We start from the raw sequence: 15550 nt of genomic DNA, 5'->3' as shown, positions 1-15550 counted from the left end.
CAATACCGCAATGTAGATATACTCTGTTGCAAGTGAAAGTCGTGTATTCAAAATGTACTCGAGTAAAAGTACAAAAGTATTGGCATCAAAATATACTTAAAGTACCAAAAGTAAAAGTACTCATTCGGCTATTTTCAAATGGCCAAAATATAAGGCTGTGGTTAAGTATGTTTTAATGTGGTTAATGTATGTTTTGTGATAACAATCTAAATCTGCAAAGTAACTAGTAACTAAAGCTGTCAAATAATTGTAGTGGAGTAAAAAGTACAATATTTGCCTCTTAGATGTAGTAGAAGTATTGTATTGAAAATTGGAAATACTGAAGAAGGTAGACATACCTCAAAATTATACTTAAGTACAGTACTTGAGTAAATGTACTTAGTTACTTTACACCACTGAGCCTGTGTGACCCTGAACTCCAGGCAAAAATCTGACAATATAGGCTATTAATTGACAAATGTAATAGCAAATATTATTTCCTATATTATACACAACCTATAACACCCAATAATCAATTATACAAAAGAAATTAAAGGTAGTGTAAGTGATATTTATTTGTAAAAAAATATTTTAGTTGGGTTGCACCAATAAGAAATGCAAATTTAATGGAGTGGCGTTACAATTCTTGGGAGGAGGCAGCACCAATTTGCCTGCTGGGAAATACACCCCCTCTCTTTCTCAGGCCAGATGAGTGCTCTACTTGTGTCAGGTCACTCGCTCTACTTCAATTGTCTATGTCAGAGAGAGACACAATTTAATACAATGTAGAATTGGGTTTGAATCCACCGTGGTGCATCTGGCTTTGTCGGGCGTCTATGCGAACACAATTGGCCCGTGTTCGGGGATGGGAAGCCTGGCGGGGAGGGTGGGGAGGTGAGTCAGTACTAGGATACAACAGCAGTGACAACACAGAAATGTGTGTGGGGAGAAATTAATTGGCAAGTGGCTAGTTGGCTAGTTTAAATTAATCAAGAAATAAAATTAAAACATTGTCTATGTCAACTCCAAACAACCCTGAAGACAATATGGGAACAATATTTGACCCCAGTAGTGACTTAACAAAGGTTGGGGGTTGCATTTGATCGGTTGAGTTGTTTTTATACAATGTCACTGTTGTTGTTGAATTAGGAGTTGCACAATGTTTAAAATGTTCCTCTGATGTTGATTTGGTTCTCTTGTCTTCATCTGTGGTCTATAGTTTCCAGTCCTGCTGCAGTCTTTGTCTTAAGTCTCTGCAGGACGACAATATCTTCTGGCAGAGGGGCTCCCAGAGGCCCCAGGAAAGGTACATGGTTCCCTTGGAGAGAAGAGGCTGTTCTCTAGAAAAAAGAGAATGCGAGCACTCGACAGTAGAACAGTTCACAGTTCACAGTTCACGTTTATCGGGGGCACGGTTCAGGCAGAAATGGTAGGCTATCTTTAAAAAGATCACCAGCACTCACTTAGGATCTCTTATCTATTTAAAATGCCCATGCAGCAGCAGATCAAACACACGTTTTGGTGGACGGCCTTCCTCAGTGTGATTAGTTCAGCCCACAAACATGCTTGTGGGGGATCCCACACGGTGTATGGACTCAGCAGCACTTTTACAGGGACCAAGCAGCTCTTTGGGTTTTGAACTGTCTGACACACAGACTGAGCGAGAGAAGTCAGGCTGTTACCCCTCATCTAGAACAGAAGTTGACAGTGAGTAGGGTTTCCGACCATCAAAAGGCACATAGAAGCTGTAGGAAACTCTGACAGGAAGAGGTTTGACAGACCCAAAGCCACAACAGATTCCGAGAATCAACAGCTTCATTGGTTGTGTGACACTAACTGTCAAGCATGGATCCAGAGTCCAGAGATCCAGAGTAACTGGTACCCTGAACCAAATGGGCTCTGTACCACAGCATTCTCGGGTGCCACGCAATACCCTTTGGTATACCGTACATATAGTGGGTCAGAGGTTCATCCTACAACAAGATAATGACCCAAAACATGGCCTCCAGACTATGTCAGAACTACTGTAGAAGGAAAAGAACAAGATAATGGGCTTCAAATCATTGAATGTCCAGCAGGTTTGGGATGAGCTAGGAAGAAGAGTGAAAGCAAATCAACCTACAATTTGTGGAACGTTTGCAACAGTGTTGGGAAGAACAATATTTGATTTCCAAAGAACGCCATGAGTGTGTTTGGTTATATATCTGGAAAAGGTGGCTACTTTTATAAGGTGTAAAAGTGTAGATACAATTTTCCTCAAATTGTTTATTGGCCTATGCTTTCATTTGAGACTACATTGAGACATTAAAATAAAAAAAGAATTTGACTGGTAGGATTATTAGCAATATATCAACAATAACATCATTTTGTGTCTTGCTATTGGATCCAGTGTTTTACCTAATCTACATCTGCACAGAAATTAGGCATTTCTTTAAGCGGTTACAGAAAGAAAGAGAACTACACAAGACCTCTAATAGACCTTTTCACACTTGACAACATTAACATTCTAAATGGGTCCAAGTGTGTCTCCTGTTGCATTGTTTGTGAATATCTGTAGCTGCCAGAAAATAAACTTGGACACAAACTGTTCCCTAGTGATGGTAATCCACTGACAAGGTCTATTGAAATTAAGAAGTTACACATTTAACCGATGAGAGCACTTGAATATTCTCAACGTAAGACATCTCAAAGATACTTTTTGTAATATGCTTACTGTATGCATCGCTAAGCATTAATCGCATGCGTGGGTTTTCCATGGGCAGGGGACACATTTTAGTGCACATTGCACCTTACATCTCAAGTTTCCTGTGTGGTCTAAAGGAAAAAAACAATAAAGTGCATTTTCATCATTATTTCTGGTGATGCATTATAACCACTGTGTTATACATGACAACTGAGGGATGAGTAATGAGGGAGGAAATGCAAACATGGGTGTTTGTTATAGTACCAACGTCACCAACACCATAACTGTTACTGAACTGCTTGTCGAGGTTCCTCGGTTGTGACTTTCTAATTGAATCACACACATAACATACAGCACTTCATAACAACAAACATACAACAAACAAGAAACATATACTGACACATATTTTTTCACACGTTCGTACGCACACACGCACGCAAGCAAGCAAGCATGCGCGCATACACTGCTGTGAAAACCAAACCCTATACCCAGAGTCAAGACGTAGGCTATGTGTGGGTGTATTCTTTTTCTTTTTTCTTTTACATTTGAATAAGCTGACTTCCCATGTGTCATTATGAACTAGGTAAGCACAGAAGCTTCAGAAAACAAACTCCCTGCTTTGGCCAGGTTAATAATCAATTGCCCAATAGGTTAATATTTTGATTTATTTATTTTGACAGAGCTTCCATTTTTTAAGCCACAATGAAAACAGCCTTTGTTTTCCTGTTGATTATTTGGAATGCACTCTCATCCGCCTCAATAAATGGTGAGTATCACTGACTGAATGACAAATATTTTATGAATGTAATTTAATGCTTAACATTTCAGTAAATTCATCAGTTCATCTTAGTCAATGCTTCTAAAACATAACATTTTATTTTGTCAACCGAGGACTTTAATTGTCTCCTATCCTTTCCAAATTTGCCAAAACAAACGTATGATTTTAAGAAAGGGAAACATTTTCAAGAGTGGTACATTTTGAAAATAGTGGATATCTTGTTTTTGGATAGCTTGTTTTAGAATGTAATTCTTAATATCGCTTAAACCCCTAGGTCGTCGTACTGTCTTTTCTCTAATTGAGAACTTGACTATCTCAGAAGCTGCACATCATCTTCGCTTCACAAAGGGGTGCCGGGTTGTGATACCTTGTCCACATTCTCATTGGGACTCTTTCAAGTGGCTATACAGCACTCATGGAAATGATAAACCACATTTGATATTTAGTGAGGACACGAAAGGAATGCAGGTTTATGGCACTATCCCACCAGACAGAAGGAGAAGAATGAGTTTTATGAAAGATGGTTCATTGGCCATCAGTTCTATGACAGAGGAGGATCAAGGCATATACACATGTGAAGTCTGTCACAATAATATGTGCAAATATGCAAACAACACATATTTTCTGGAGAAAGGTGAGTTCATTGGAAGCCATAATATTTTTTCTCTGTCTCCATCTTCTTGCGCAGTTTACTCCTAAGTAGCCTATCATTCTCTCTCTCTGTCTTCTGACATCACTGTCAGTATCACTGTTGATCTCTCTCAATTCATTTAGTTTCCAACATATTTTGCAGGCATTCTCTCTAACTCTAAATCTTGTCCCATTTACAGAAAATATTACAGAAGTTACGGAGACGTCCTACATTATTGCTGGCAGCATGTTTACACATGCATGTCCAGGTGAATTTGCTGAATCAACATGGACATTTAAAAAAAGCAACAACACTGCTGAAGTAAACTTCTCAGATTGGGCCCTAAAAACAAAAAACAACTCCATACAGTTGTTCAATGTCAATGGTTCAAATGCGGGACAATATATCTGTTGGGTACGCAGATGTGATGGGCACAAACAGAAGCTGCTCTCTATCAACTTGTGTGTTGTAACAGGTATGGGGAATACATATACAGTACAAATAAAAGCAGCATTTTAACAATAGTTTATTGTCTTACATATGTCTATGCAATATTACAGTTTCACATCACAATGTGAAGCCCTCCTGTTCTGTGATATGTGACATGGCAGCCAATGACATGAAAACACAGATAACGGCGGTGGCGACAAGTGCATGGAATATATCTGTGATAGTAGATGCGCCTGGGGCATTGAAATGCAATGCAAACAGTATGGTTCAAAGCACTGCCCCATCCTTTACCACAAACAACAAAAACGGTTGGTATGCCTTGTCCTAAAATGATAATAATTTCTAATTTTCAATACTTCAGTAGAACAAATAAGAACAATTATCAATACTTGGCCATTTTTTGTTTATAGATAGGACGACACGGCCAGATCAATACGTGAAATCAGTCATATGGAGTACATCGGCAGCCTTGGCCATGCTGGTGTTATTAGCAATTTTAATATATTGGCTACGGCAAAGAAAATGCACAGGTAAGATTCTGCATTGATACTGCTCATTGAAACAACCCAATTATTCTTTGTTCAGTAACTTTAGTGTAGATCCAATGACTTCAGCATTGATTACATAATACTTCAAAGGCCAGAAATGGGTGTTTGACATTAGTCTATTTCCAAATGGGAATGCTTCCATCTTACTAATCTATTTTTTACTATTTTATTTTTTATCCAAAGCTTCTGATTTTCATCTGCCTTGCTGTGGTCAGGATGGCAGCGTAAGTGTTTGATCATGATGACGATAAACAATAACCATGGTGATGATAACATCATCTCATACAGCATTATTTAGCATTTATTTTGTGTTGTGCTAAATTACACTTAAACCCTTTCAAATAAAGCAATTGCTATCTTATGCCTTTACAGATGGAAGAACCCCCTGTCTTCTATGCATCTATTGTCATCAGGAGACTTGACAAGCCAAGAAACATTATTGAGAATGACACTAACTGTGTGTATAGTCAGATCAACATTTAGAGAAATGTGTATGTATGTATCTCTGTTAAAATTTTGCAATAAACCTTCCAATGTGATGTCTCCTAGACTTTGTATTTTACTCATATTTCTGAAGTAGCTTCGTAGTAGTAATCATGGCTCACACTTTGTGATTTTAAACTACAGTGCGATCAACCATGCACCTGACCACAGTACAATAGCGGCGGCAGTGGCTCAGGGGTAGAGTTTCTTTTGAAACTAAAAAAAAGGCTGGGTTTCCGAGGCTAGGGGTAGAGTGGCCGGATGGCAACCGCGAGGTTCCCAGTTCGACCCTGTCCTTGAGCAAGACACTGAACCCCTAATTGCTCCCTATGAGCAGGTTGGTGCCTTGCATGATTTCCTCCACCATCGGTGTATGAATGTGTGTGTGAATCGGTGAATGTAATGCACAACCTGTGTAAAGAGCTTTAGATAAAAGTGCTATATAAATGCACCATCTATCAATGGAATTGCGGCATGCTCCTCTGTGTATGAACAAAGAACAGTGCAGTGCTAAATGGTATCAGAAGAGAGTGGACATACTGTACATCCTATATCATAGTGCTGATGAGTAGGAAGGCAGTGATAGTGACAGAAACTGAAAAAGCAGAAATGATGCCTACTTAATAATGTGTGAGAGGAGGGAAGGTTACCAAGCAGATGGAAGGAAACACATAAATAAGGACCTACTGTACACCCACCTGTTACCCCATTATATACTGTACAATAATGGAGCAAATGTTGACAATGAGACTGACCTATTACTTGGAAAGCAGGTGTTTAATGGCCCCATATGTGGATTTAGGAAAAATAATTGATGTACAGAATAGACCTCTAACATTCCGCTCACATCCAGCAATGTTGTAGTAATGATGATAATAATAATGATGATGATGATGATAATAATAATAAATAATCATCATCATCATCATCATCATCATCATAATATGGACCCCACTACTTTTTTTATTTTATTTTTTATTTTTTATAATTGTGCGTGTTGTCTTCCACCCATTCACATGCTTTTAATTCTAGGATGTGTGAGTGACCCAGTTTAGCGGTTGTCTGTTGGTGAGGTAATAATTATGTGAGCTTTATTATGAGATTGTGCTCTTGTTTCTATAAATACCTGTAACATATTTTTCATAATTTGCCTGTTGAGCTTTTCTTTGAATAACGTCCTTGCTTGCACTCACTATTAGTAGCATTTGTGTCATTTAGAAGTGTGAGGGCTCCCCCTACTGGCTGTTAAATATATTAATTCTCCTTGGCAGTGTGCCTTGATCTGTTATGTAACCCTATATTGTTTTCCAGTGGTGTAAAGTAAGTAAGTACATTTACTCAAGTACTGTAGTCTAGTCTATTATTATTATTATTCTTTTTTACTGTACTGGAGTATTTCCAATTTTCAGTACTTTTACTTTTACTCCACTACATCTCAGAGGCCAATCTTATACTTTTACTCCACTCAAATTATTTGAAAACTTTAGTTAGTTACTTTGTAGATTTGGATTATTATTATTATTATTATTACATTAACCACTTCAGCCCTATATACAAAATAGCCGATCTACAAGTTCACAATGCATCTCTCTATTTTCAAAAGATTTTTATACATTTGAAAACTTGAAATGGGACATTCTGCATAATGATGAGTACTTTGTTTTACTTTTGACACTTCAAGTATATTTTGATGCCAATACTTTGGTACTTTTACTAAGTAGGCTAAATTTTGATAAAACCAGACTTTTACTTGTAACAGAGTGTTTCACTGTTTCTACATGTACAGTGCAGTATTGGTTGATACTTTTACTTAAGTAAAACAATGTGAGTACTTTTTCCACCACTGTTGTTTTCCCTGTGTTCAACTTTCTTCTGCAACTAACCTATGGAATAGAATAGATAGAGGATGCTAACCTCTTAACTCTATGATGCTAACAGGTTTACCCGGCCTGACCTTTCCTGTCAGTATGGGGCGCGGTCTGAAACATCAATAATTAAGTGGGTGGAGCCTAAGCTGTACATGGATCTGGGTGGAGGTCTGTGTTGCCAGATTCTGTGAAAGAAACAAGCAACCAGGTCTAGGAAAACCAGCCCAAAAGAAGCGACTATGGGCCACACATGAGCATTTTATAACACACACATCAGCTATCGCGACGCGTTGTGAGCTTGTAGATCTGCTATTTCCAAATAAAATCTTGCGGGGAAATTATAGTACGCATATCTGGCAACCCTGGTGGAGGGGCTAGAGCGAGGCTTGCTTGTCTTCCTGAAAATGTCTTGTCGCAAAAACGTTTTTAGTTTTTAACCTCTGTCTATTAGACATTAACAATTACCAGCAGTTACTTTGAGCTCGTATTTTTCCCCGTCTTTAGTTAGTTTGTTAGTTAGTTAGTTAGTTAGTTAGTTAGTTAGTTAGTTAGTTAGTTGTTGTCGTTGTTGTCTGTCTCTGTTGTCCGTTCTTCAGGACATGTTCCGTTTATACGTACTCATGGTCCTTGTCTGCTGTTCATCTGTTGGTGGTAAGTAAAGTACTATTAGCACATTTGTTGTTTACATACACATTTGAATAGAATGCTGAACTTGTGGATTTTAAATTGACCAGCATTGACGCTAGCAAAACGGTTCTCCCTTGTGGATAATAAAGACGTCTAATCTAAATCTAATCATGTTTACGCGCATTTTGCAGCTAAATTGTTATGGTAATTAATGCTTGCATGTACATATGCCACAAATAATACAAACATTTGATGGATTTGTTTGCAGACAACCCTCATCCCAACTGTTATACAGGATAGGTGCAGCACTAGGGACATCTGGGCACCTCGATGTATAATTGTCTAGTTTGTCCAAAATGTTAAAAACTTTAATATTTGAAAACATGGTCTTAAGCAATGTAAAGTATGCATGATGTGTACATGCACGGCACATCATGATCAGACTTAATTTTATCCTTCAACTTCTTGTTTATGCCCCAAAATGACATGATATACAGATTTTGGAGCAATTGTAGAAATATTAGACCTTAATTGTCGAATGTTTAAGCATGTTCTAATCATGTATACTTGACTTTACTTAAGACCATTTTTCAAATATTTAGTTTTTTTTACACATTGGACAAAATAGCCAATTTTACATAGAGGTGCCCAGATGTCCCTAGAGCCATCTGGGCCTAGTGCCCACTCTGCCCACCCATCCTGTTACCATCCTGTGTTGTTCAGGACCATTCTATAAGCGTATCTCTCTGTCTGTGTTTTAAGGCTCATTTGGAATTGGGTCAAATAAAGAGGCATGCTATGGGGAGGATTTTACCATGTCTTTAAATGATCTGGTGGGCTATCGTCGAAACCTGTTCTTCACTCCAGCTAAAGGAGGCAGCCAGAGGATACAGGTTCTGTTGGAGAATGGGACAGTAAGACATGGATTATGTTCTACACTACCATAAAAAGAGTGTATATGTATATAAAATTAAACTAAACTGATTATGGTCTGATTACCCCATTGAGACCTGAAGCCGATTCTACATGTCTCCTAAATCTCAACAGTATTCTGAAAAACGTATGTTTCTATATCAGTGGTGCTCACTCTTTTTCATGTCAAGGACCCCCAACATTATATGTATTTGGCCGCTGACCCCCATCAAAATATTTTGTTCCAGGGACCCCCCAGAAGCAAAGATTTGAGTTAAAAATGTTCGCTTTAAAAATATATATATTCAAAGATTTGCACACATTTTCACGATTTTTCAAAAATAGCAGATCTACAAGCTCGTAGCGCGGCACTCGGTGCCGCGCTATGAGCTTGTAGATCTGCTATTTTTGAATAGCCCAAAGTGTAAAATAATGCTTTTTAGCTCAAATCTAAAAATGACACAGTTCCAGGTCTTAATGGGTTAACCACTGCTTTATACTTCACCATACAACATGTCATGCGATATACAAACTCCCAACAAGTCACACCGTGAAGCGTTGGGTTGGGGGCTTATAGGTCCGAATTACAATTGACCCTGGTCTCTGACCATGTGTTTGTTGTTCTCTGCACTTCCAGTTGTTGGACCCACACTATGAGATATCCTCTTCTCGGTTTATCATACGGGAGGTGACAGAGAGAGACGACGGGGAGTTTTCTTATACGATGCATGGCGGCCTCGAATTTAAGGCCCTGAGACTGAAAATCAAAGGTGAGATCATATGACACTTAAATCTTGTCTGTTGTTGTAACCACCAACAAAAACATTGATAATAATAAAATAATGATAAAACAATAAAAACAATGTATTTACACAGTAGTCCATCTTACTTGGACAACTAGGATGGTTGACTGATTCTGATTCGGGATGTCTTCTCTAAATGTTTTATTAATCATCAATCACCCCCCCTGTGTGCGTGTGTGTGTGTGTGTGCGTGCGTGTGTGCGTGCGTGTGTGTGTGTGTGTGTGTGCGTGTTTTTAGATTGTTCAAGTAAAGTGACATGGGATTATGGAAGTGACTACGATTTCAGGATTTCCAGTACTGCATATTCGTTGGAATTCACTCCTCTGAAAAGCACAAATCCCGTGGTACTGTGGAATCGCACCAGCAACCATTATGTCAGTAAGGGAGGAGGCGGGGGAAGGCTGGTGTACAACAAATGGCAGATGGAGAAACTCACCCAGGAATACAATGGCTACTACACCTTCAGGGACAGAAAACACAAGTTCATTTCCAGGAACAAGATAACAGTTGAAGGTTGTGATGTGATGTAGAATTAGGGTTGTGAATCTTCTGCTATCTCACGATTCCGATTCTTGGGGTCACGATTCCGATTTTTTCAAAACAAACGATTCTCGATTATTTTATTATTTTTTTCGATTCAAAAACGTTTTGTTTTTTTTCGATTTAAAACGATTCTCTATTCAAAACGATTCTCCATTCAAAACATAGGATTTCAGGATCTACTCCAGTCTGCTGGCATGAGAGCAGAGTACATTTAGCTTTTATAATTGTAAAGGTTTTATCAACTAGACACACAAAGGTAATTTTTTATCCATGATAAAAAAAAAAGATTTTTTGAAAATGAGAATCGATTCTGAATCGTCCAACAGTAGAATCGCGATTCGTATTCGAAACGATTATTTTCTGACACCCCTATGTAGAATTGGCTGCCATTGTATCACAAATAACCCTTTTGAAACTTAATTCCATACTTTAATGAGTTTGACTTAAATGCAATGTCTATCTCATATACAGAGCGGAAAGATTACTTTTTGGACTCCGTAGAGGGCGAGGAGCTCCAGATCATCAATTTTAGCCCGTCGATGGACCCCGCTTTGTTCGACCTGACGTTTAATCCAACTGATGATCCAATGAATCCAACTCCTGAACGGCATTCGGTGCTGTTGATGAAGGCGGGCAACCTGCTGGCGACGGACTACGACGAGTGGGGAGTGAGAGATGAGAGGAGCATTTTCGGTAGAATCTGGAAGATAGATGAACCCCCACTGCGGATTATGATTGCGGACCTCCAGCCTTCAGACTCCGGTCACTTTAAGCTCATAGACCAGAAGGGCAACCTGGCCCTCGTAGCGCAACTGCGCGTAGAGGGTGAGTTATGCTGCATTGATCCCGTGGCACATTTTTAACTCATCAAAGGTTCTGATTCACGTAAACTGTTGGTTCTCAAAGTGACCCCAGGGGTCCTTGGGGGGGGTGTTCCAGGGGGGTCCCCAGCTAAATGTGTTAATATAGCATCACAGTAAATGTTAACCACTTCAACCTTTTATACTTTGGCTAATCAAAAATAGCAGATCTACAAGCTTATAGCGTGGCACCGAGTGTCGCGTTATAAGCTTGTAGATCTGCTATTTTTGAAAAATTGTGAAAATGTGTGCAAATCTTTGAATATAGTATATATTTTTAAAGCGAACATTTTTAACTCAAATCTTTGCTTCTGGGGGTCCCTGGAACAAAATATTTTGACGTGGGGGTCGGCGGCCAAATATATATATCATTTTGGGGGTCCTTGATATGAAAAAGTTTGAGAACCACTGACGTAAACGACCTAACACACTTTCTTTCTTTGTTCTTTACAGAGTGGGATCCTCCTTATTTCATGTATGTCGGTTTTGCCGTCGGCATTTTCTTGGTGGTGGTCTTCTGCTGTTGTTGTGTGAAAAGGTGCTGCTGCAAGACCACTAGAAAGAAGGACTTTGTTCGTCAGCCTGAAGCAGCGCCAGCTGCATATTCCTATGATGTAAGTACCAAACACACTCTATCAGACTCATTTCAGAGCGGTTTACTTTACTGGAGTATTTCCAATTTTCAATACTTTTACTTCTACTCCACTACATCTCAGGCAAATATTGTACTATTACTCCACTACAATTATTTGAAAACTCTAGTTACTAGTTACTTTGCATAGATAAATGACTATATTATGAAACATACATTAACCACTTCAGCCCTATTTTATACATAGGCTATTTGAAAATAGCCGATCTACAAGCTCACAACGCGTCACAACGCGTCTTATCGCGACGCGTTGTGACTTTAAGTGACTTTAAGGACTTTAAGTATATTTAACATTTTGAACACAGGCCTTTTACTTGTACCAGAGTATTTTTATATTGCGGTATTGCTACTTTTACTTGAAGTGAAACATTCCAGTACTGTTTCCGAGTAGTTTTTAGTTTGAAGCAGCTCTTTGTGTTTTCGTCTCATTTCAACTTCCTTGGTTCAATTCCAGCACACCACTCAGCCTTCCACTTCCGCTCCTCATCCTAGTTCATCATATGTGCCAACATACTCTGCCCCGCTCTACCCCAAAGAGCCAAAGCCTGGAGCCACTTACTACCAACCTCTGGTGGGTGCTTTATTCATCAATAATTTTATCCACCTCAAATGTTTTTTATTTATACCACCATGACTGATAAGGATCGTTTCATCTTACAGGTTCCTCCTGGTCCTGAAAACCTTCACGTCAGCTCATCTCATTCTCAACCTGAGGTACAGTATATGGACCCACTCCTTAATACAATTTACAATTTAGCCATTTAGCAGATGCTCTTATCCAGTGCGACTTACAAAGGGTGAGATCAGAATGAGCAGAGTATGCGTGAACTCTCGTCAATAAACAAGCCTAGCATCTGTCTGAATAATGCTATCTAAATAACATTATTTACATTGTGCGTAATTAAAAGTACAAAAGTATTGGCATCAAAATGTAATTAAAGGGATATTTCACTTTCAGAAAAATGTTTGGGGATTTTATCATCTACTCAAGCCTTTGTGAACCCCCAGACAGTTTTTAAGTTGCTCGATTCAGTATTTAGATATTTGATTTTCATTTTATCAGGCACGCCCCCTTCCTATACAAGCCCATTGTAACTTCAAACTCCATTTTAACCATGTTAGATTCATCAAAAACACCCGTCCTTGGTTCTGGTGACTCACCCTGCCCTCCTAATGCGTGAGGGGGCCGTGTTTTTCCGAGATTTATTTTCATTTTTTATTTTTTATTTTTTTATTGTCATATTTTTTTCATTTTCCAAAAAAAAAATTAAAAATAAATTAAAAAAGTAATTGAAAAAACACGGCCCCCTCACGTATTAGGGGGGGCGGTAGGAGACGGGTGAACCAAGGACGGGTGTTTTTGATGAATCTAACATGTTAAAAATGGAGTTTGAAGTTACAATGGGTTTGTATGGGAAGGGGGCGTGTCTGATAAAATGAATATCTAATATCTAAAATTGAATTAAGCAACTTAAAAACTGTCTGCGGGGCTCACAAAAGCCTGAGTAGATGATACAATCACCAAAAGTTTTTTTTGAAAGTGAAATATCCCTTTAAAGTACCAAAATTAAAAGTACTAAAATGTTTGAAAATAGCAGATCTACAAGCTCTGTAGATCGGCTATTTTCAAATGGCCTATGTATAAAATAGGGCTAAAGTGGTTAATAATGTATGTTTTATAATGTAATAATGTATATCTGCAAAGTAACTAGTGACTAAAGTTTTCAAATAATTGTAGTGGAGTAAAAGTACAATATTTTTCTCAGAGATGTAGTAAAGTAAAAGTATTGAAAATTGGAAATACTCCAGTAAAGTAAAATTACCTCAAAATTGTACTTAAGTACAGTACTTGAGTAAATGTAAATGTGCTTGACACACCCACTTGGCGCAAGTTAAGACCATTCGCCATGGTGCAAAGTTCTGCCATTAAAATAGGCCCCCCTGTGTAAAGTGCAGTTGAGAACCCTGGAAAGCGCTCTAATAAAGTTATTATTAACACAGTCAAGCAACTGACCTGAAAGAATTAGTGTCTTCTGATGTTTCTTGGCACACGAAGCATACAGGCTCTGCCAAATCCGTAGCAAAAGTTGATTTTTTCCAACATACTCCACTTCATAGAGAAAGAAAGGAAGGAAGGAAGAGTTTCACAAACACATGGGAAATCACAGAGGTTCCCCTATTCCCTTGTGAATGAATGGAGTGAGGGACATCACAGAGAGCTTAGTGTAAACCGGGCGTAAAGTTCTAAATAGTAGTTTCTCATGTTGTGATGGTGTTATTTAGTGCATTAAAGTATCATGCAGAGGGATTTGGCGGTGATATTCAGTGAGGTTGGTTTTGGTTGTTCCTTCTCCAGGTGGTAGCCTCCACAGCATCACGTGAACCGGCTGCAACTGCATTTCTGGGCGTAGACGCTCTCTCTTCTGATGCTGGACCCCGGTTTGAGCTGAAGGGAATGATGTTCGCCACTGCTCCACCCCTCAGTTCATACAACACATCTTACAGTGATGTTTACACCTCAGACAAACTCAACTTTCGCTAGAAAACTAACTCAAAATAATACAAAAACATCTACAACGAAGATGGATGCTTTGCACGACACAATGCTCAACCACTTCTAGATAACTAAGACACACACACACACACACACACACACACACACACACACACACACACACACACACACACACACACACACACACACACACACACACACACACACACACACACACACACACACACTACAACAAAGAGGAAATAATATTTTGATATGATTCTGTTCATGCAATGACTCAATTCCCTATTCTGGGTGTGTCATAATAGGCCAGCATTGTGCAAAAATAGCTGATCTACAACGTGTCGCGTTGAGACGTGTTGCAACGTGTTGTGATGCGTTGTAGATCGGCTACAGGCTGTTGTAGATCAGGCTATTTTCGGGAAAAGGTTTGGTGTAGAGAACAATAAGGAGGGGACCAAGTATAGACCCATGGTAAACACTATATACTTTGCACTTGTACGTCGCTCTGGATAAGAGCGTCTGCTAAATGCCTACATTGTAAATTGTTACTTTTAACCTTTAACAGTTTTTATTTTGTTTATTAACCCTTTAAGACCTGGAATGCATCTGTGTCACTTTAGATTTCTTTGGCTATTAAAAAATAGCAGATATGGGGGCACGGTGGCGCAGTCCGTTGCGCTGTCGCCTCACAGCTAGAAGGTCCTGGGTTCGATTCCCGCCGGGGACGCTGTGGGTGCTGGGGGGCGTGTCTTCTCCTCTGCGTCATCAGCGCCCATACCCTAGGTGGGGTTGGCGAAAGGGCCTACTCTGTGTGGAGTTTGCATGTTCTCCCCGTGTCTCTCAGGGTAGTTAATACCCTCACAGAAACATGTAGTAATCCTGGTTGCTATACCGCCTTCCCCATGACAGCCGGGGCGCCTGATGGAGGAGAAGGGACTGGTTGGAATAACGTGTTCCTTCCACGCGCTACGTCCAACCAGGGAAACTCCCCCCTGTCAGGTGACAAGAAGGTCAGTTGGCTCTCATGCATTGAAGGAGGCATGAGCTCGGCCCTGGCCTCCCTAGGCTGGTGAGGGGAGTGTAGCGCCCAGGATCACTTAGAAAATTGGCACCGGGTGAAAAATAAGGGTTACAAAATTGTGGGATAAAAATTATATAAAAAAAAAAAGCAGATGTACAAGCTCATAGCGCGGCACCGAGTGCCGCGCTATGAG

The 15550-nt window shown here is 39.4% G+C and overlaps 1 protein-coding gene and 1 long non-coding RNA gene across 2 annotated transcripts; both read left to right on the top strand.

The window, feature by feature from the left end:
* Positions 1-3278: 3278 nt before the first annotated feature.
* On the top strand, positions 3279-5664 carry LOC311042138. The gene is made up of 7 exons (XR_014600466.1): positions 3279-3428; positions 3715-4074; positions 4271-4546; positions 4632-4829; positions 4932-5051; positions 5253-5293; positions 5442-5664. It is a non-coding gene; the product is annotated as an uncharacterized lncRNA (long non-coding RNA).
* A 2113-nt stretch (positions 5665-7777) lies between these two features.
* Positions 7778-14559, top strand: LOC311038555 (uncharacterized protein). The gene is made up of 9 exons (XM_084048128.1): positions 7778-8071; positions 8810-8961; positions 9597-9729; positions 10001-10276; positions 10778-11131; positions 11620-11780; positions 12273-12389; positions 12479-12532; positions 14175-14559. The coding sequence occupies exons 1-9, from the start codon at positions 8020-8022 to the stop codon at positions 14358-14360; spliced, it is 1485 nt and encodes a 494-aa protein (XP_083904254.1). The 5' UTR covers positions 7778-8019; the 3' UTR covers positions 14361-14559.
* The last annotated feature ends 991 nt before the right edge of the window (positions 14560-15550 follow it).

This window comes from Gymnoscopelus microlampas (assembly GCF_963454915.1).
Source record: "Gymnoscopelus microlampas genome assembly, chromosome: 3".
Taxonomy (NCBI): domain Eukaryota; kingdom Metazoa; phylum Chordata; class Actinopteri; order Myctophiformes; family Myctophidae; genus Gymnoscopelus; species Gymnoscopelus microlampas.
Note: the sequence above shows the minus strand (reverse complement) of the source record. Positions and strands in the feature narration are given on the sequence as shown.

Coding starts and splice junctions, on each gene's coding strand:
- LOC311038555 (XM_084048128.1), top strand. CDS start 8,020: ATGTTCCGTTTATACGTACTCATGGTCCTTGTCTGCTGTTCATCTGTT. Junction 12,390..12,478: donor CCACTTACTACCAACCTCTG/GTGGGTGCTTTA, acceptor TTCATCTTACAG/GTTCCTCCTGGTCCTGAAAA. Junction 12,533..14,174: donor CATCTCATTCTCAACCTGAG/GTACAGTATATG, acceptor TTCCTTCTCCAG/GTGGTAGCCTCCACAGCATC.